Raw genomic sequence first — 20,733 nt, forward strand, 5'->3', positions numbered from 1 at the left:
ATTATTGTGCAATTATATTATAATATTATATTATTATTATAAGTAGCGGAGAAGAGGAAACATAATGAACAATGCAGAAGTTTCGACTGTTTTGAAGGACGTCCAATCCTGAAACCATGACTCCAGCAAATCATGAGGTGGGCGCAGGGTCTCGATACGGTTCACTGGCGTTAGCTGATCAGAATTAATTTTCAAGATTTTCCGGCCGAATGGCCATTTGAATGAATCGGGCACTGCCCTGAAATTAGACGTGGCAATCGTAGGGGCCGGGGTGGGTGGTCTCTCGGCCGCGATTGCACTATCGCGCGATGGACACCACGTCACGGTGTACGAGTCTGCAGCAGAGCTTTCGGAGGTAAGCTCGATTTGTTCTGGAAGTTCAAAGATGTGGAGCGGATATCGCAGAGACAGTAATTGATCTTGTATATAGATTGGTGCGGGTATACAGATGTCGCCGAATGGCGTTACTTGGTGGCTCAAATGGGGCCTGGGAGAATCTCTGCTCGAAAAATCGTCTCTGCCGTCGGAATTAAATTTGCGCCGCTGGAGAGATGGCGACTTTATCTCTCGGACACAACTCAACCCAGACTTTGAGCAGCGGTTTGGCGCACCATATCTTGTTCTCCATCGGGCTGACCTGCACCATGCACTCTACCAGCACGCGCTTAAACTAGGAGTGACGGTCAAGGTTTCCAGCCGCGCTGTGAACTATGACCTAGATACGCCCGCGTTCACACTATCAAACGGGGAGATCATTAAGCCCGATCTAGTGGTGGCTGTCGATGGTATGTGGTTGTGGCTATGATAGACACGGGCTTACTGACCATTCTGAAAGGTATCAATTCTTTTGCGAGAACCAAGCTCCTGGGAACAACTGAGAAGGGTGGTCCACATAAGACCGGAGTTGCGGCCTACCGGCTGATGGTCGAAGTTTCTGATCTCTTGGCCGATCCAGAGACGGCGTGGATTGTGCACAGCCGTGACCTCAACCTGTGGTATATGCTCATCAAGTAAATAGTTGATGTGAGACTCACCAAAACAAATTTAGGGTGGGGAACCATTGCTCAGCAATGGCGTATACGATTTGCAATGGAAGTCGACTGAACCTAGTGCTTTCACATCCCGATGCGAGCGACACTTCGAACATGTCCCAGGAAGAACTGACGGAGGAAATGCTGTCTTACTTCCATGATTGGGATCCAGAGTATTATTGGTCCCCAATTCCCCAGAAATTGGAGATCGTCGCTGACGTATTCGGATTCTAGGCTGATGAAGGTTGTGCAAAAGAAGAAGACAATCCATAACTGGCCTCTGTTCGAGGTAGATCCTCTTGACAAGTGGGTGTCTGACTCTGGCAAATTCATCTTAATTGGCGATGCATCTCATGCCATGGTGCCTTACCTCTCCATGGGTAAGTTGACTAATTATAATATCAATTTGAAGTCGATCAACCACTCTGACACTGTATTTTCCAGGTGTCTCAATGGCTGTCGAGGATGCCGCTGCGTTATCCAAAGCACTGTCCTACGCAACGGATAAGCACAACCTGAAGCCATTTCTCCAACTAGTGGAGCAGATTCGCATCAAGCGCACCAGACAGGTTCAAAAAGCGAGTCTTGCCAATGGGCGGGTCCTCCATATGTGTGATGGCCCACAGCAAGAGGCCAGGGACGCAGAACTGCGCCCTTCTGTGAAGGGGAAATCACTGGACCGGAGCCCCTACGGTATTAACGATCGCGCCACCCAAGCGTGGTGTTATGGATGCGATGTGGAGCGAGACATCGAAGAGGCCTGGGCCAGCGCCGACGGAGACTGGTAACGATTCGATGCCTTTTGAAAAACCTCCACAGAATAGAAATTAATCTAATATAATAGCGGCTGGGACGTACATGCAAGGAGCCAATAGATGCAGACCAACCAGCAAGAAATGGAATAATCCTTGTCCGCTTACGAGTACTTTTTTAAATCAAATTAGGAAGAAAAAAAGCTTACCAAAACCCCTGCACACCACCAGGAGGATTCCGACAGCGTACCCCTGGGCAAACCAATCCAGCAATGGATAAGCAATTTCGCGCGCTCACCCCCGGTGGAGACACTACAGATGCCAGGTAGATGTAACTCTTCACAGGGGTATTACGGGTCGTCCGCCACATTAGATCGTTTAGGTGTGTCTGGGGATCTGCATTGCCTGGGGATCGTCCCGCAAGCTGAGCCCGAAGTGAAACGATCTCACCGATCGGCGTCGGGCCGCGAAAAATTACACGATCCAGGGTGTAAGTGTTGTAATTGGTGTATAACCCATGTTCACCAAAGTCCGGCTCTGCGGTACTATTTGGGGTGATGAACCACTTTGCAGAAAGTACTCGCGCAAATCAAATTCCCCCTCCCCCCAAAAAAAACTCAAAAAAAATAAGTAAAAGCAAAAGAAAAGACAGGAGGAAATTAACCTGGTCGCCTGGGCTGAATGGGGTTCTAAATTCAGCACCTTGTCCTTCGGGCGTTGTATCAGCCTGGACCTCAATCCTTGTTGAGCTGGAAGCGTGGAGTCTTTATCCTCGATGCCCTGGGTCAAGCCAGACGTGTGGTCTTGATTCTCGTGCCTAGTGGAATTTTCTTCACTGGCAGATCGAAGACTTCAGAGACAGAGTCATTGCTTCGGTTGTGGACGGGTGAACAACCAATGGAACCACCGACTTATAGCTACCGAGGTACCCTCCGGGGATGGGACGTGGTCTGCCAGGCATCGTGCCTGACAGCGAGTACGCTTGTGATACTGATGAGGAGTTACACCAAGTTCTTTTTGACCAGGTCCGCGAGCTGGGAAGACTGTACGTATTGGACGTTTAGAAGTGCGGGATCATGTGCTGACGCTGACCCATACGTGTCTTAGATTCGTGCATCGCCGCCTGGGTGAGTTTTGTTGCCCGTCACTCACCAAATTGCCCGAGAAGAAACTTGGCTCATGATGCAATTAATAGGCTGGATTGATAGGATATTCTGTCATTTCTTTCGAGGCCGATAGAGTGGGTAGCGGCATTCACCAAGCGGATGTTGCCAAGGAGGATCTCGTGAGATACGCACAGGTAGAACTATGACTTATGATGATGAACACAGAAAGAGACTGAAAAGCTGACTTCAATCTCAATGATTAGCTCGCCAATGCGTCACAGATCATGTATGGCCCACTGATTTTCATCACCAAACTCTCTATACTGCTGCTCTACCTCCGCGTCTTCGCCCCGAACCGAAAGAGCTGGCTGCATATATTTATCCAGTTCCTCTTGTGGTTCAATGCCGCTTTCTACCTGGCAGACACCCTCATTGAAATCCTGGAATGCGTGCCTCGGCAGCGGATCTGGAACCCAGATTCTCCCGGAAAGTGTTTGAATATACAGGTGATGATCCTGGCTACGGCCGTGATCAACACCATCTCTGATATTTCATTGCTTATCTTGCCAATCTTCTGTGTCTGGCGCCTGCAAATGCGGAGGGCTCAGAAGCTCGGCATTTCGGCAGTCTTTGCTGCCGGTCTCTTGTAAGCATCAACCTCGGACTTTCATCTGTTTTCAAGAATCATGTTAACCAGGGTTTAGTGGGTGTTTCGCCAGCATCATGCGGCTTGCGGTCAGCATCCAGTACAACAACACACAGGACAAGACACACGACTGGTTCCCGGAATTTCTCTGGACGTGAGTCTCATACTAAAATCCTGTCTATACTTGGAGTATTCACTGACCCGATGTTGTCCGACAGATCCGCCGAAATCTGTGCCGGCATCATCGCCAGTTGTCTCCCCGCCGTCCCATCATTCTTCCGGCATGTCGGACGAAAAGCAGCCACCGTCATAAGCAGCAGTCGCAGAGGCGAGTCCAGTAACGCGTATGGTAATTCGTCCAAGAGGCAGCAATGGAGCTCCAGAAAGCGACCTGGATGGAATAGTTATGGGGAGAGCCATCCGAGAAGCGAGTATAGGGAGCTGGATGAGATTCATGGATGGCCGGGCGGGCATGGTGATCGGGGTACGGAAAATCACATTCGGGCAGGTGATAGCCCCAGGGACGAGGTTTCCAATGCAGAGAGCGGGATCAGCCGGACAGCTATTTTGAAGACGGTGGATATTGATGTCGAGGAGGCATCGATACGCTGAGATTGCTGGTGTTCAAAATCTTGGTGTGCCTTCTATCGGGCTTAAGGGTTATACTCTTAGTGAAGAGCCACGCGTGACAATGCATCTCAACCTCGAGCTCAAGCTGGCCCCGAGCTATACACAATGAAAAAATGAGCCATTGAATGATTCGCCGTTTCCAGTGGGTAAATGGCAATGCTCCACTATTGCGGGGGGCTGAATCGCATCTCGCGGGGCAATGCAGCCAGCGTCATACAATCAAAAATTCAAGTCTTACATATCCAAGTCTCCGCTCTAAGCAAGATTTGCTTGTTGCTATTTCCTGTCATCTTCTTCAGCGGTTCATAGAATCCTCTATCATTTCACAATGTCCCACCAGGAGAGAAACGAGAATGTCCACGACCCCAAGTTCCGCGAGGCGAAGCCCCCTCAAGGAAGTCCCTCCATTGCAGTGGCTGATTTATTTCGGCTAGACGGACGAACTATCGTCGGCACGTATAATCTCTGCCTTCAGTCGGGACTGTCATTGATTATCCCTTCCAGTAACCGGTGCGGGCGGATTCCTAGGTACAACAGTGACCGAATCAATATTAGAAAGTGGCGGCGATGTCATCTGTCTAGACGTGATGGACACGCCAAAAGTTTTAGAGTGGGGTTAGAATCCTACCTCTCTCTCCCTCGGAAATCTATTATCTAGATCATGACACACGCAACAAAATAGCTAACCCTGCTTCCAGAAAACATTGAACATATCGCAAACAAATATTCTCGTTTCGTGTCATACCACCAGTGCAACGTGCGAAGCGACAACGAAGTAGCAGAGACATTCGCAAAATTTGTCCCAACGCTCCGATTCCCGATCCGCGGTCTCGTAGCCTGCGCTGGCGTGTCGGACAACGGACCCTCAACCGAATTCCCTGCCGAGTCGTTCAGCCGCCTGCTTGATATCAATGTCACAGGTACATTTCGCATTGCACAGGCTATGGCACGGGAGGTTCTCCGGACAAATATGACGGCGAGTGTGGTTCTCGTTGCTAGTATGAGTGGCTATGTGACGAACAAGGTAAGACTAACTTTCTATCTGTCTTTATCTACTGAGTCAAATTCATTACGCATTTACTAATTACTACTGTCGTTTGCGCTAGGGCGTGGATACGGCGGGATATAACTCATCTAAAGCAGCCGTTCACCAGCTTGCTCGCTCGCTAGCTGCGGAGTGGGGGTCGAGGGTTGGCATGCCACTGATCAGGGTCAATTCGCTGTCTCCTGGGTATATTCGCACTGCTGCTACAGCCGAGGCGCTGCAGAAGCCTGGTATGGAGGCGCAGTGGACTGGTGATAATATGCTCTACCGATTAAGTACGGTGGATGAGTTCCGTGCGCCGGTGATGTTCTTGTTGGGTGATGGGAGCAGTTTTATGACGGGGTCGGATCTGAGGGTTGATGGTGGTCACTGTGCTTGGTAGGTACATGCTTTTATGGACTACGGGAAGGATATCTGGGATCATAGTGATTTATGAACAGAGCTTGTTATTTTAGGTAATGACTGCACCAGCTAAGTATCCTCAGGCAAGCGCCATGATCTCCTCCTTGGCTTCCTTGAAAGTCTGAGCAAATAACGATACCATATCATCCAGCTGCCGGTCAACCCAGTCTTCAGCTTTGCCATACACAAGCTCCCACGTACTTTTCAGACCCTGATTCTTGTTCTTGAGGAACCCCATCGCCAAAAGCGTAGCAACGAGCACTCTAGTGATAGATTGTGGAATCATATTTTGGCCATGGAGCAGCTTCTCTTCCATGTACTTCGTGACTTGGTTTTCGTCTGTGTCAAGCAAGTCAAACAGCTCCTTGGACCATTTCCAGATCCCTTCAAAGGTCTGCAGTCCAATGATGGCGTGGACTCTGTTAGCTGGGGACTTGGGAGTGGCGTTCTGCGAATTTCCGAATAACGATGCCCGCGCTGAGAATGGTTGATCACCCAGGGCATGTGCGCTCCCGAATAACGGTGCCCGGTGTGCTGAGTATCGTTGATCACCCGGGGCATGTGCGCTCCCGAATAACGGTGCCCGGTGTGCTGAGTATCGTTGATCACCCGGGGCATGTGCGCTCCCGAATAATGACGAAGCTTGCAGAGGAGGACGCAGAGGAGGACAATGTTGAGCACTGGTAAGGCATTTCCACTGATTATCAGGAGATGCAGCGCCAAACAATGATTGAGTCGGCTGAGATGATTCAACGCGGAGTGGATGTCTCCCGCCCACAGCTTGATTCTGCGCATTTGGAGAAAGAACAGACCCTCCCGAAGTATGTTGAAGGCCACTGGATGGTCCGGCACAAAACCCATGCCCAAAAGGATTACCGCCAGAAAATGGACCAATAGGTGGTGCAGGGGGTGGACGTGCCTGGAATGCAATGTTCTGTTGATAGGTTTGGGGAGAGAAGGCACCAAATGGGCCTGCGTGCTGCGTCATTCGGGGCCTTGCACACGCTTGCGCCATCGCCATCTGAGCGCGGATGTTTGTCCGGTCCTTGACCATTGGTCGCTCAGTCACCTCAAAGACCTTGTTCGGTTGGCCGTTGGATACCTCATCGAAGTCCTCCTCCAGAGCAATGAACGAACAGTACTTTCCTGTAACCTGATATTTGAGACCCAGACGCTGGCACTCGCTGGTCTCGAGTTGTTTTCTGCTGTCGGGATGGAGCAATTGGATGGGATTTCCGGCGGCGTCTTTGGCATCACTGAGCCAGCCGTGACCCTCTTCTAATTCAATGACAGCTTTGCGTGAGGCGAGGTGGTGGATCAACTCCCCTTTTCCGATATCCTGGATGGGAATTTGCAGCTTAAGCGGGCCATGCGAGCAGGTCGCATGAAAGGTCAGGGCTCTGGGAACTCGCTCGGGTGATTGGGGGTCAATCAGAAGGTATACAGATGTTCTGATAAATGGAAACAGAGCCGGGATGTTGTATGGAGCTTGGAGAGTTGTAGGAGGGTTGACGGTTGGAAGATGATCCATTGCTGGTTCTGACATCACATGGTCCTCTTGGAAATTCTCATCAAACAAGGAGATTGGGGTCTGAGGCTTCTCCTTTTCAGAGGGAGGAGCTGGTTTTGCCTGCTCATCTTCCGTCTGCGTTTCAGTCTCTGAACCCTGGACCAGCTCGAAATCATTCTCTGAGTCGCCCTCGTACTCCACGTCGAGCCGACAGCTGTAGAGGTGAGGATACAGCGCACCCTTCAGCATTCGTATAACCTTTCGATCAAGCTCCTCGTCTAGGAGCACAGATTGCGAGATCCCATTCCCATTCCTTGCAATTCCTTCAATTAAGGCAGAAGACGCCGCATCACCAATGCCAAGGGAGAAGAAGCGAGTCGGGGCCGTGCGGCTCTCAGATTCCTGGCGGACGAAATTGAATAGTTTCTGCTCATTATGGATCTGTCCGTCTGTGAGCAGAAGAACTTCTAGGCTCTTGTTCTCCAGGCGGTTCTTCACAACTGCTTCAACCACCGACAGCATTTCCGTGCCCCCAAAGTTTGCAGCGAGCGTCTGAGCCAGAAACATAGCCTCCTGCAAGCTTGCTTCATCGTAGACTCTGCTCTTTGACCAGAGGAACTCATGATGGCTTCCAAAAGAGCAAATGTTGAAACAAGTGCCGACAGGCAGTGACTTGAGGAAAACCTTGAGAGCAGATCTTAGCGTCCCAATCTTGCCACCCATGCTGCCGCTTCGGTCTAGAACAAAAACAATCTCTGGATTTGCTCGTGGAAGGTTGAACTTGGGGACCAGTGTCGCCATTACTGCTCGCTGACCGGGGATCGCGGAATGGGACTCGACCATGGCGCGAGGTTCGTCAAGACCGTCTGCTTTGGCAAGCAAAACAAAGTCCTTGGTAAGCAAGACATTGCCTTTGCTCAGGTTCAAAGTGGCGGATGCTTGAGACGGTTCAAAAGCGGTGGATTCCGAGACAGAAATACGGCCCAGCGAGGCCTTGATCGAATGGCTTGGGGATTGCAGCTCCCGGATGATGGAGTTTTTGTCCATCAACACATCAACTGTAATCGATATGCCTTGGACGTCTGCAGTAACCTGCGAGCCTCCCACGGTACTTCCGTAGCGCGGAGCAATGGCATTGGGCAGCATGTATCGAACGCCATCAGTCTGCGCGTCCTGTCTCAGGTCGCCAACGAAGGTGATTTCGACAGTGACTTTCTCACCGGCTCGCACATTACCCAACCTCATCTTGAAGACATCGGCGTCGTTCCCATATTCCAAAAGGGCGGCCGACTGGTCGTTTGAGACGGCTTGCTTGAAGTCGGCGGTAGCCTGGTCCTTTGTCTTCACCTGGCTGCGTAGGAATCTCGTGCCAACATGACACTTGAAGCCAACCACACTGACCCCATCGTAGAGAGGGAAATTGTATTGCACCTCCTCGAAAGTCTGGTCTGACGGGTTGGCAAAGACCTGGGTGAGGGTGGTACGTGCCACGGACGACAAGATGGTTGCATGGGCCTTGAGGGAGATCTGAGGAAGAAATGACCACTGGGCGCTATGGACTTCTCGGGAGACAACATGACAACCACAAAGATTGAGATGCATGATGAATGATGATGGTGGGTTGGGTGGTGGAGGGTGAAGAGAGACGAGCGAAGTGGGCCGGAGGGTATTTATGCGCCACAGCCAGGCACCACGGAGCGGACTTGTCCGTCAGTTTGATGCCTACCGGATGTGAATCCGATTGATGATGGCCAAGTCTAGTGCTGCCAATGTCTCTAAAAATCTCGATCCCCCATAGTGTCCATCTCTTCCCTCTTGGGGATTAGACCCACAGTAGTACCCACGGGGAGCCGGGAACGCGTGATTTCTATTAGAAGATCTAAAAGATTTTACATCCATGATGATTCTTTACGACCTTTAGACGCATAACCTAGATCTATATAAATCCTCTCAACCCATTTTGACCGCCCAAAAGACCGTAATATACATTCCTCCGCTTTCCAACCATATTCCAACATATCGCCGTGCCCAACTCACAGCTTGAACTGCAGCAGATTCCCAATCATCTCGCGTCCGGTGATCCGCGTCGTCGCCCACAACGTCGGGAAGTCCAGCGTGCTGGAGAAGGTGTCGGCATACCCAAAGAAGAGCATGGGCGGGATCCAGCCCCGGGCGTACTCGAGCGCGAAGCAGGACGAGTCCATCTTGTACTGCTTGACCTCACCGCGGACCAGGTGGTGCACGCTGCCGGCCGGGTAGACCTCGGGCTCGAAGGAGCCGGGGACGTAGGCCAGCTGGGTGCCGTGCAGGATGTTGAAGTAGTCGTCGGCTGTGTGACGGCCCGTGTGGCCCTCGGTGCCGATGGCAGTTCCAAAGATGATCAGGTACTCGGTGATACCTAGGAATCGCTATGTTAGCATGGATTTGTGTGCGAATAATAGGGAGGGATCCATGGATGCGACGGATATCTTCAATCCAATGGTCACGCCGCTGTCCTCCGTGCTACCCATGGTCCACCAAATCGAAGGAGAAAAAAAGTAACCAACGTACTGGCATGGATAATGTACATGGCGCCCATCGCACCGCCGGCATTGTTGAAAACCCACTCCTCCTTGGTGCTCAGATACTTGGAGCCGACCTTCTGCTCGAGTTCGGCGACAATGTAGTTGACGACGGAGCGCGTGTCATCGCCGTGGGCGCTAATGGCGCGCTGCGAGAGATCGTGTAGATGCTCAGGTTCGAAGACGTAGAACTGCTCCAGGCGCGCGTCGAGGAAGCTGTACACGCCGGCGAACAGGGCGAGGAAGAGGGCGAGGAAGCTGAGGGTGCGGACGGAGAGGCGGCAGCAGCAGCCCGAGCGCTGGGCGCTGCTGGAGGAGGACTTGGAGGATTTGGAAGGCATGATTGGAGGGAGGGAGAGAGAGAGAGGTGAGAGGTGAATGGGGAAAGAAGGAAAGAAGGGAGTGAAGAAATGAGAAATGAATTTGGTCCCCCTGTTGATCCACTCCGAATGTGGGGCGAGTTGATGAGCCGCGGGAGAGAACGACCAGATGTCTGCAATTGCTATTGTAGCTCCATAGTCAATCCTCAAGTACTGTGGATGCTTTCGTAGTCACTCCTTACTGCTAGTAGTGACCTCCTACCAAATATGTATCTTGGGAAGTGACCAGTTGATGCTCTACTCGTTTCTGCCTGAGGCTGTCAATCACCCGCAGCTCCGTACACGCCATTCGGACCAGCTGGATCCGAAATCGCATTGCTCTCATTGGTGTAATATCGAGACCAGGCAGTAGAGATTCCTCGCGGGCAATCTAATCGTCATAGTTTTGCATAGAAAATAAATTGATGCGAGCCATTCTGAGCGGATATATTCTGGGGGAACGGAAATTCCTCAGGACCTACATAGCACCCAATCTCGAAGATAGCTCGTCATACTTACTAGAGGTCGTAAACTTCAAAAAGCAAGGGACCCCGTAATCCTGATCAAGGGAAAAGTCAATTGCATTATTGACTGATTTCTTGACTTCTATTCCTGGTTAGGGGGGCCAACCGCCGAGGAACGGTCCAGTGGCCCTGTCTCAGGACTAAGACCGCGACAATCAATTTTCCCCTCGCTTTTTGTATTCCTCATCGGTAACTTGCTCATGCCATTTGGTCTCGCCAATGCCCACGACAAAATGGGTCATGATAGAGCCGTCATCAGCGCCGTGCCAGTGAGTGGTGCCAGGGGGCGCCCAAATAACATCCCCCGCTGTAATCCGACGTGCCTCCTTGCCCTTGTCACAGATCCAGCCAGATCCAGAAGACACGTGAATCATCTGGCCTCCCTCATGAGTATGCCAGTGTGTCCGCGCACACGGTGTGAAAGTGACATTGGCTAGCGCGGCAGTCGATTCCATCAAGATTAAATCTAGATAGACTTCACCGGTGAAGGTCGAAATCGGCTTGAGAACATTTTGCTTGTTATTATGGGCGCCCTGGATAATGATAGACTCCGGCATTTTGGATAAGACGGCGAAAAAAGGGTTATCCTGGCCTAGGTGAGGGGACCGAGAAAGAAACCTAAACACGACGTTAATAAAAGTGGGTCTCTTGGTCGAATCTAAAAATGGGAGTTTCAATACCGAGGATTTTAGAAGGGGACCTGAGTCTCAATAATAGCATGCAAGCCTTTTGGTGAGTGTCGCGAGGCGTATTTTTTTTTTCTTTCTCTTTTCTATGGCTTTCCTCGGGCTTGAGGTCAAATAGAGAATAGGTAGAGGACGCTGACAGTCGGCATTAACGGGAGTAAACGGACCTCACATAGCCACCGCTCTAGTACAGAGGATCTTCATGTCATCGAGCGGGTACGCGTGGTCACCAAAGTAAAAAGTGGCATTGCAATCGCTCGAGCTAAATCAAGTGACGACAGTATATGGGGTCTCAGATACATACCTCATATCGCGTCGGGTCTGTGGAAACGAACGGACTCTCCCTGTTGGCCGCCACCTTCACTAGCGCTGTCAGCAAGCTTCTATAGTTACCCGGTGTTGATCCAAAATCTGATCCAGAATATCTGCCTCGCAAGCGTCCGAAGATCTTCCGTGTTGGCGATCCCGGGCATTCACAATTTTAACGCCGACCGGATGACAACTCCACCCACACTCGCTACCCTTTAATCATGATTCTAAGTCCGGCGGGTGCGATCAGCAGAGAGTGCGAACGTAGCAAAGAGAGTGTGCATTGAGCATTGTCAGCTAGTTCGACTAGGTCTAGCCTCGATTGGGTTCAATCCAGGGATCGCTTCTGTTTGGCGAGGGGTCAATGTCGAGGTTAAAACTGCGCTTTTACTCTTGTTCCCTATTCGGTCATTCTCTCAGTCGTGGCTAATCTAGGGGTACAGATGTAGACATCGTGCCTATCCCATTGCAGCAGAGGTGCCATCTTGATCGGCTTTGTTGGAATAAAATGCTGGATCTGAAAGAGCGATTGGTCGAGCTCGAGTCTATGGGAAATCAAAACAAACAGTAACTTGCTGATTATCATGCTCATTAATTTCGAAATACTCGAATAGATATAGCTGAATATCTTGTTACGATTGTGAAGTATATACAAGCTTTCGGCTGCAACATCCTGTCAGCCAAAATATATGTATTTCAACCCCACAACCATGCGCAATCATTTCTCCCATGATACCAGACTCGAGGGCACGTACATACTATCCAAAGCCGGTTAATCTCCTGATATGACAATCCGGTCTTCCACAACCCCTCTCTTTCTCCCCAGATACCATATCTAAGGATGATATGTCGATCTGCACCCAGTGCAAAACGGCCAGCGCTCCGTGCACGGATGCCGAGCGAGCATCTCACGGATTTATTCTTCTGCAGCGATCGTTTTGCGGGGTCTGTGTGTGGAGAAGGACTGGCGTTTCAGTTTATCTTTCCGCCAATCTGGACAGACTCTAATGCTCCTGTGATCTTGGTCGGAGGAAATCATACCTGAAATTGTTAGACCGGGAATGCTCCGTCCCTTTGCCAGCAACGTCATCGTCTCGGATACGCTGTCTCTACCGGAGATGTTACCAAACTCTGCAGAATGTCTCCCGCAGAACTCCCCAGTCGTGGAAAAATTAGCATCGGGCTGAAGTGCCGCGTGGATGATCTCTGCAACAAAACACTTCATTATCCGGTGGAGAAGGTCCCTAAGATCAAACAGAGCCACTCCACTCCGTGCTCTATACGGAACAAGCCCAATGAACGACCTTCCGGACGGAATAGCCTCGCGATAGATATAAAATAGAACGAAGTTCCAGAATCTCCCACTTGACAAGAATTTCAACCTCAAATTAAACACAATGAAATCCTCTATCGCGTCTCTGTCTCTCGTCTCTCTTGCGCTGTGCGCCACAGGCATTGCATCTACACTGCCCACCAGGACGCTCCAGCGCCGCGCCGACTTCTGCGGCCAATGGGACTCAACCACAACGGGCAGCTATATTGTCTACAACAACCTCTGGGGCCTGAGCTCCGATGAATCCGGCACGCAGTGCACAGGCGTTGACTCGCTGAGCGGCTCGACGATCTCCTGGTACACCACTTACTCGTGGTCCGGGGATACCAGCCAGGTTAAGAGCTATGCCAACGTTGCGTTGCAGTTCACCGCGCAGCAGCTGAGTGCGATCAGCAGCATCGAGTCTACATGGGATTGGAGGTAGCCATTACTGGATATTCTATGAAAAACTATTCTGCCCAGTGGCTAACATTGAGGGGGAAAAATAGCTACTCCACTACAGACATCACAGCCGACGTCTCGTACGACATGTTCCTCAGCTCGAGCGCCTCCGGGTCCGACGAGTACGAGATCATGGTGTGGCTAGCAGCGCTGGGTGGCGCAGGCCCGATCTCATCGACCGGCTCGACCGTCGCCACGCCGACCATCAACGGCGTCACCTGGAAGCTGTACTATGGTCTGAACGGGAGCACGTATGTGTACAGCTTTGTGGCGGAGTCCGAGGTGACCAGCTTCTCGGGGGATATGCTCCAGTTCTTCAAGTATCTCGAGGAGTACGAGGGCGTGAGCTCCAGTCTGTATCTCATAGATGTGCAGGCGGGAACGGAACCCTTCACTGGCACGGCTGAGCTGACGACCTCGGCTTACTCTGTGGTTGTTTCTTGAGCTGGAGAGAGGGGGACGGGATGTCAGATAGTGGAAGGGTAGATTTGGAATCAATTTTCATGATGTTTGACCAAATAGCCCTAAACAAATCTGTCTGCGGTACGAGCCACACTAAATGCGGACCCAACATCATGAAGCGCCTTTGAAACCGACAGCTTGGTGCATGAAACATGACACGGTTTCAGCTTATCGCCTGGCAAGGCCTGGAATTACTCCCAAACTGGTGCCTAGAACGCTCAGCGCATAAAGACCAATCGATGCACTGTCAGAAAACCAGTCTGCGGTTGCGCGACACGCCCACCTAGCGAATCCTACGTTCCAACGCGAGCATCGTTTCTACTCGACCGTGGGGCCGACCGGAAGGCCATTCATTCTAAGAATAGCTTCCGTCTAGAACACCAAAATTAACCGAACAGCGTTTCGAGCGGCGCGACCGAGCCCAGCGTTGGTTGTGGTTGTGATGGTTGTAAGCGCTGGCGGGGAAGACGGGCGCTTATATACAAACCGAATCGGACGCCGATCTAGTTCTTTTTTTAGAATGGATGAACTGTAAGTGACGGACGCTACGGACGGGCTCTAGTGGGCTAGTGCCACTGGACTCGTACCAAATGACTCGCCTCATGCGGGCGATCAGACTATGTCGATGACCGGTGCGACTGATCAGGGTGCACAGACTCGATGGTGTGAGATGTCTGATTGGATTGGGCAGGACACGGGAATCATGGTTGACTAACCCCCTTCTCCCTGGGCACCCTTCGGCGCGAAACACCACACCGCGTCCAAGGGCCACGCGAAACATCTTAGGGGGAGGAATCTGCGCTGGCATCTACTCCACGTCTCCCCCCGCGTCTCGCACAGGAGATAGTGAGACGGTCGCGAGTTTCAGCGATGACATGTTGTAGCTCAACCACTAGCTACAATGTGTCTACTGCCGCTGAACTCCACCCAGCTAGTGTCGATCCCTAGCGGCGGTGGATCAAGGTGAGGGCCCCGTTGTTTTTTGGCTCATTGCGGAGGGCTCACTGCGCTGTCGTCGAGGCAAGAGACGGGTATTGTCCAGACGGTCGCGACCGATGCTTGGTCGTCGCTAGCTCATCGCTCTAGAAGGACACGGACGCAGACCAAATAATTGAATCCAGGGATAGCTCGCACAATGTTTGATAGACACAATAGTATATCTGTCAGCTCCACTGCATTCCCTCCCGCGCGACTATGTATGCAACCCCTTGTCCGCTTCCTGACTGGTCCTTGCAGTGACCCCCTCTGGCGCATACCACACGCCTATATCTATCCCTCTGCCTCCCGGATTCTTCACGGGATTCACCCACATGCCCACCGTCGTCATTTCCTTTTTTTGTTCTCTTGTTTCTTTTAATCCTCTGTCGCTCCCTCAAAACTAATCACCGTCAAACCTCTGTGACTGATTCTTTGTGCCGGTGTGGACTGTTTCTCGCTGTCTCACTTCCCAACATCCTCAGTTAGGGCTATCGCCGCGATAAGAGGGTTGACACGACAACCTCCGCTATCCTTACAGCAGCATTCTTTTTCGTCGACTAGACCGGAGATCTTCCTGCTGGCCAGGAATCTTGCCTCTTTTGTTCGCTTTTCTCTCTCTTCTTCCATCCTTTCATCCCACCCGATCTCTTCCCTACGACCAAGCACATTGGGCCACCACCCGGGAGACCTATATAAACCACGCGGTATACTATTTCCATCATCCACCATGGACTCCCCGCTAGCTCTCAATCGAGCTGCCCTGGACGAATTTGTCGGCCAGCGAGTGTCTCGCGAGATGGTCACCCACTTGGCCCGGCAAGCGTCGCAGGTCATCCGCTGTGAGCAGGTGACCGTCAGTCACGGGCAGGTCACGCCCCCTTCAACGCCGCCGCTGGACAATCTTCCTCTACTGCCTACCATTGAGCAGTTCATTGCCTCGCTGGTCGCCCGTTCGCAGGTCCAGGTGCCCACCCTGATGAGCTCGCTGGTCTATCTGGGCCGCCTGCGTGCCCGTCTGCCCCCGTGGCCAAGGGCATGCGTTGCACCGTTCACCGGATCTTTCTGGCCTCTCTCATTCTGGCAGCCAAGAACCTGAACGACTCCAGCCCTAAGAACAAGCATTGGGCTCGGTACACCGCCGTCAAGGGCTTCGATGGCTTCGGGTTTTCCATGCCCGAGGTCAATCTGATGGAGCGACAGCTCCTCTTCCTGTTGGACTGGGATACCCGTGTCACTGAGGAGGATCTGTTGACACACCTGGAGCCCTTCTTGGAGCCGATTCGGCTCCGTCTCGAAGCACGCGAACAAGCCAGGAAAGCCGAGGAGGACCGGCAACGGAAGCAGCAGCAACACCGCGAATGGTACGTTCTTGCAGTGATCCTCATTCAAGACTTATTCGCTAATTACGCTCTCTTACAGGCGCCGTCTCCATGCATCGGCGGATCTCCTTGCCAGCCGTCTTCGTCGCCAGAAAGCCGATATCCGCAGCGACGGCCGTCGTGGATCCGATATCTCGACGCGTCGTCTGCCCAGCCATGTCTCCTGCCCCAGCATGCATAGTGCTCACAACAGCAATTCCTCGCCGCCGAACGCTACGGATCCCGATCGGTTCAATCCCTACATGCGTCACCGCACCTCGCCCTCCCGGCAAGGCCGCTCCATCTCGCCGCCGTCGATTCGTGACGTGCCGGGTCTATCGCATGCCGAGACTTTCAATTCGCTCTGCTCGCGGTCTTCCAGCCTAGCGCCCAGCTCGCGCGGTACTCCCGCTAGCATTAGCACCTGCTCCTCGCACGGCACGGACGACGTGATGGTAACCGACACCAGCAGCAGCCCGGCATCCTCGCTGAGCTACAGCTATGTCAACGTCGGGCCGTTGGAGACCAAGCAGCCCTTGTGTGAGCCCACCCGCCAGCCCAGCAAGAAGATGAAGCCCAACGGCCACGTCCACGGCGGTGGCTTTGTTGCCCGATTCCTGGCCTCCGCTACTGGCTCCTACGGCCGGATTGGCTGCCCTCACTAGTTAGTCTTGTCGAGCCGGTCTCGACTGGTCTGTTCTCTCGCCCTGTCGACTTAATATCTATCCATGTGTGCTTGGCGCCGCTCACCGTCAAGTCCATTTCTTTCTCTCTCGTCGACGCCCACTCTCGCTATTTTTTGATTTGTCTTTCAGCAAAAGCATTTCATCGTTGATACGCAATTCATGCCCTTCATACCTACTCATCATTATTCCCTTCTTCATTCCACCGATTACCTCTCTTTCTCCATACGTCTTCTTCCTCATCATATCCCTTTGTCTTTACCATTACCTTCACTATTCCCGTCTCTCATTCTTTACCTATACCTGTGACAATACCCTTCATTCGCCTCATGTCAACGATCTACGATCCGCCCTCCGCGGCGCCATGTGCACGATTTAGACATCTCTTTCTTACTATACTGCATTCTTCACGAGTTGATCTGGCGTTCTATTCACGGTCCCGTCTCGTGTTTGATCATCTTGCAGTGGGGTTCTTTTTGGATTCGTTTCACTCACTCCCTACTATTGGGATGGGAGTTTTTAGATGTTGGGGCTTTTTTTTCGCTTCTTTTTGGGTCTCTGGGTTACGTGTGTGTATCTAAGTATCAATGTCTGAGTGGACGTTAATGATATTGATCTTTATCATGACTATTGGCTTCGAGTAGATTGTACTGTAAATCACAATATCTAACGCAGCCTGATATTATAATATGTGAATAAGAAGAGAAGAAGAGATTACAACTTCCCCTTCGCTGCCATCTCTTTCCTCCTAAAAAACTCTCCCATCATCCTCCCCGGCTCCGTCTGCGTCTCCCCATTCCCAGCGTTGACCTCAAAAGCCTCTCCAAACGCATTAACACCCGCCGTAACACTCTCATCCAGACCCGACAAGGCCTCCCACCTCCGCATAAGCGCCTTCTGCCTCCTCACAGCCAACGGCCCGTTCTTCTCCAGAGCCTGAACCCATTCCTCCACGGCCTCGTCAAGGTCTGTTTCGCTGTCAGAAACCACTTTCTCCACCAGGCCCCAGCGCAGCGCGTCTGAGGCGCTGATGTTTTCTCCTAGCAATAGGAGTTGTCGTGTTCGGCCCCAGCCTATAAGGTTGGGCAGGAGGGCTGCCTCTACGACGCTGGGGATGCCAACTCGAACCTTTTTTTTTTTTCAATATTAGTTTGAATGTTTTTCCCACACTCTCAATATGACTAGAAACACATAGGACTAACCTCGGGCATCCCAAAAACCGCCCCCTCCCTCGCAACCCTCAAATCACAACTCGCCGCCAATTCCAATCCCGCACCCAGCGCAAAGCCATTAACCCGCGCAATAACAGGCACCGGACACTCGCGCACAGCATCACACGCACCATGGACACGGGTGATGAATGCCCGCGCCGAGGCCGGCGATTCCAGCGCCGCCATCTCGGCTAGATCCGCGCCGCCGACGAAAGCCTTGGGTCCTGCGCCTGTGAGGATGACGGCTAAGAGATCTGGGTGTCTGGCCGTGAGTGATGACAGGGTTTGGGGAAGGGCTGCGAGGAGGGCGCTGTTGAGGGCGTTTAGTTTTGCGGGCCGGGAGATTGTGACTTGGGCTATTTTGCCTGTCGCGCGGGGCGTGAGTTTTGTGAGAATTGAGGCCATTTTTTTTGTTAGGTCCTGGTTTTCGTTTGGTCTTCTTGTTGAATACATGGGGTTTATTTAATGTTCTTCACGACCGAGAATCACCGACTTCAATGCGGGGAAAGGATGAGCTCCGAGGTTTTAGTGGGATCCACTATAGCTATACCTACTTCATTAGCTGGTGAAGATATACAGTATAGACTGGTTGGGCAAAGCATTCGCTTCATGCTATCTTGGATTCACTGCTAAGTGCGGTAGAAGCTTGAGCTTCGATAAAGAAAGAAAGACAGAAAGAAGGAAGGAAGGAAAGAATGAAAGAATTTCATATCTCTTCTCATGAACAGAGTACAATGGCATGTGTCCTCCTATCTGTCTGCTTATGCAGTGCAGTGGCGATGACGGTAAGACAAGGAAATCTGATCTTTTCAAATTCTGAAATAACTGGAATGTTTTAATCGGATGTCTGAGGAGAAACCTGCCCAAATATAAAAGGAAATAACAAGCCCAAGAAATTCAAAAAACCATCAATGAAAAATGGTCATCATTCATGATAATCTCGTTACGCAATCAATATAGCCACCATCCCCAACTACAGCAACGGAGCCTCCCAATATTCTCGCTTGATCTTCATGACAGCGGACTGTTTATGCGGAAAGCTGACTTCTCCTTCCTTGTAGAAGCCCGCATCCTGCAGATAGCTGATCATCCTATCGAGGTGGTTAGTTAATCCCACACGCAAATAGAACAGAGGAGAATAAATGTACTTAGTATTATCCACCCTCGGCTCCAGGAACACCGTCTCGGTCCGCATATCCGCCAAAAAGCAATGGTGCACCAGTGCACTCAACCACACGCCGACGCGGTGCGGGCCGCGGAACTCCTGCTCGCCGATGAGAAGGTGGATACCGCGATCATAGTTATCCACCCGATCCAGCAATCGGCCCAGAGGATCTTCTTTCACCCAGTAGATCTCAAAATACCCAAATGGTTTCCCATCCCAGCATCCAATGACGGGAAAACTGTGCTTGCTGGTTAAGTTGGCAAGCAAGAACTTTTCCTGCACGGCTTTCGGGCCATCGACTCCCCACATCGCTTCGACGCGCGCGTCGTTCATCCATTTGTGCAGCGTGTCCAGGTCTGAGGAGCCGTCGTGGATGAGGTGCTGCTCCACGCTTGTTACCGGGGAGCTGGTCGGCGTGGATGGACGACTGCCACCGACACCGCTGGCGCTGGTTTGAGCAGCTCCGGCCTTTGTCATGGGGAGGAATGGAATGCGGAACGAAAGGTACTGGCTTAGGCTGCTGATGTAGCGCACGTAGAAGATCTCACCCTGGTGTGGCGGTTTGGGGCGGACTGGGTGCCGTACTCCATTCGTATACATGTATTGTGTCGGTGCGGGCGGGTAGTATGTGGGCAAGTGGCTGCCAGAGGTAAACGGTCCACCGGAGGTGAATGTGCCGACGTTCGCAGTGTGGAAGGTCACCTCCGTCGGCAGTAATGTGGCAGGCAGCCCATCCCTGGTTGGGGAGGGCGTTGCGCAACGAGGCGAGCCACCTCGGGACGGCAAGGGCGACGGCGATGGCGACGGCGCCGCTCCACGCGGCGTGAGAGTGAACAGGAAGAGACGCGGGTCAAGCTGCCAGAAACTGCGCCGACTGACAAACATATTCGCCCAGCTAGACGAATCGCGCGTTTCGACCGGCTGCAGACCCACGGATGAGTCCTCACTAGCGATCAAGCCCATCCGCTCGAGCTTCTGGAGCAAGTTGCGGCCCTTGAAGATGCCCTCACGCTTGATATTGACGATCCAGTTGCCCTTGGGACGCGCGTCGTGGGGTGTCTTGCTCGAGGCCTCGGTTTCCAGGTGGAAGTCTGGCTCCGCTTCGTGGAAGTACCACCACAGCGTGGCCCACAGCATCATAGCGATCTGGCGGGTGGGGGAGCTGACGGGCTTGAAGTCGCTGGAGGGTGGATTGACGATGTACGAGATATAGAGGCAGTCGCGGTTTAGGGTGGGCGTTGTGAAGCGAGAGAAATTGTCCGGGTCGTCGGAAGCGCGCGAGCTGCGGTCGAGCTTCTCGGTGCGGATGATGATGGTCCATCCTGGCGGGAAGATGGAGTTGTGGACATTCAGCTCGTTGGACTTGAAGGTGACGCCGCCGAAGACGGGGGCGACAGTGAATGTGAGGCCATTGGGCAGGTGGCAGGTCGAGTGTCGCATGTCTAAGGGAGGTGTATCGTGTGCCTAGGGAGGATGGAAGTTCTAGCTTGACAGCTCTCCCTTTCTGCCCCGCTTTCCGATGACGCAGGGACCAACAATAT

At 52.2% G+C, this 20,733-nt stretch overlaps 10 protein-coding genes across 10 annotated transcripts; 5 read left to right on the forward strand and 5 right to left on the reverse strand.

The window, feature by feature from the left end:
- Nucleotides 1-196: 196 nt before the first annotated feature.
- N7510_010774 (monooxygenase) lies at nt 197-1,819 on the forward strand (the record flags this gene model as incomplete). The annotated part of the gene is made up of 6 exons (XM_056982699.1): nt 197-355; nt 431-785; nt 836-995; nt 1,049-1,204; nt 1,266-1,411; nt 1,476-1,819. Coding segments are annotated over 6 exons (1,320 nt in total), but the record flags the coding sequence as incomplete, so codon positions are not given.
- Nucleotides 1,820-2,721: 902 nt separating this feature from the next.
- Nucleotides 2,722-4,147, forward strand: N7510_010775 (uncharacterized protein; the record flags this gene model as incomplete). The annotated part of the gene is made up of 6 exons (XM_056982700.1): nt 2,722-2,828; nt 2,891-2,910; nt 2,992-3,083; nt 3,153-3,535; nt 3,594-3,689; nt 3,754-4,147. The coding sequence occupies 6 exons, from the start codon at nt 2,722-2,724 to the stop codon at nt 4,145-4,147; spliced, it is 1,092 nt and encodes a 363-aa protein (XP_056828194.1).
- Nucleotides 4,148-4,493: 346 nt separating this feature from the next.
- N7510_010776 (uncharacterized protein) lies at nt 4,494-5,592 on the forward strand (the record flags this gene model as incomplete). Its single annotated transcript, XM_056982701.1, has 4 exons — nt 4,494-4,675; nt 4,725-4,780; nt 4,864-5,189; nt 5,272-5,592. 4 exons carry the CDS (start codon nt 4,494-4,496, stop codon nt 5,590-5,592), a joined length of 885 nt encoding a protein of 294 aa, XP_056828195.1.
- A 99-nt stretch (nt 5,593-5,691) lies between these two features.
- N7510_010777 (uncharacterized protein) lies at nt 5,692-8,724 on the reverse strand (the record flags this gene model as incomplete). The annotated part of the gene is made up of 1 exon (XM_056982702.1): nt 5,692-8,724. One exon carries the CDS (start codon nt 8,722-8,724, stop codon nt 5,692-5,694), a length of 3,033 nt encoding a protein of 1,010 aa, XP_056828196.1.
- A 431-nt stretch (nt 8,725-9,155) lies between these two features.
- On the reverse strand, nt 9,156-10,174 carry erg2 (C-8 sterol isomerase ERG2; the record flags this gene model as incomplete). The annotated part of the gene is made up of 2 exons (XM_056982703.1): nt 9,156-9,520; nt 9,673-10,174. Coding segments are annotated over 2 exons (867 nt in total), but the record flags the coding sequence as incomplete, so codon positions are not given.
- A 547-nt stretch (nt 10,175-10,721) lies between these two features.
- N7510_010779 (cupin domain-containing protein) lies at nt 10,722-11,123 on the reverse strand (the record flags this gene model as incomplete). Its single annotated transcript, XM_056982704.1, has 1 exon — nt 10,722-11,123. The coding sequence occupies one exon, from the start codon at nt 11,121-11,123 to the stop codon at nt 10,722-10,724; it is 402 nt and encodes a 133-aa protein (XP_056828198.1).
- Nucleotides 11,124-12,958: 1,835 nt separating this feature from the next.
- On the forward strand, nt 12,959-13,779 carry xgeA (putative endoglucanase; the record flags this gene model as incomplete). Its single annotated transcript, XM_056982705.1, has 2 exons — nt 12,959-13,314; nt 13,383-13,779. 2 exons carry the CDS (start codon nt 12,959-12,961, stop codon nt 13,777-13,779), a joined length of 753 nt encoding a protein of 250 aa, XP_056828199.1.
- A 1,723-nt stretch (nt 13,780-15,502) lies between these two features.
- N7510_010781 (cyclin family protein) lies at nt 15,503-16,798 on the forward strand (the record flags this gene model as incomplete). The annotated part of the gene is made up of 3 exons (XM_056982706.1): nt 15,503-15,788; nt 15,860-16,136; nt 16,195-16,798. 3 exons carry the CDS (start codon nt 15,503-15,505, stop codon nt 16,796-16,798), a joined length of 1,167 nt encoding a protein of 388 aa, XP_056828200.1.
- A 732-nt stretch (nt 16,799-17,530) lies between these two features.
- Nucleotides 17,531-18,432, reverse strand: N7510_010782 (uncharacterized protein; the record flags this gene model as incomplete). Its single annotated transcript, XM_056982707.1, has 2 exons — nt 17,531-17,944; nt 18,019-18,432. The coding sequence occupies 2 exons, from the start codon at nt 18,430-18,432 to the stop codon at nt 17,531-17,533; spliced, it is 828 nt and encodes a 275-aa protein (XP_056828201.1).
- Nucleotides 18,433-19,000: 568 nt separating this feature from the next.
- N7510_010783 (GNAT family N-acetyltransferase) lies at nt 19,001-20,632 on the reverse strand (the record flags this gene model as incomplete). The annotated part of the gene is made up of 1 exon (XM_056982708.1): nt 19,001-20,632. The coding sequence occupies one exon, from the start codon at nt 20,630-20,632 to the stop codon at nt 19,001-19,003; it is 1,632 nt and encodes a 543-aa protein (XP_056828202.1).
- Nucleotides 20,633-20,733: the final 101 nt, after the last annotated feature.

The sequence above is a fragment of the Penicillium lagena genome (genome assembly GCF_028827675.1).
Source record: "Penicillium lagena strain IBT 129212 chromosome Unknown utg000008l_segment0_segment0, whole genome shotgun sequence".
Taxonomy (NCBI): Eukaryota; Fungi; Ascomycota; class Eurotiomycetes; order Eurotiales; family Aspergillaceae; genus Penicillium; species Penicillium lagena.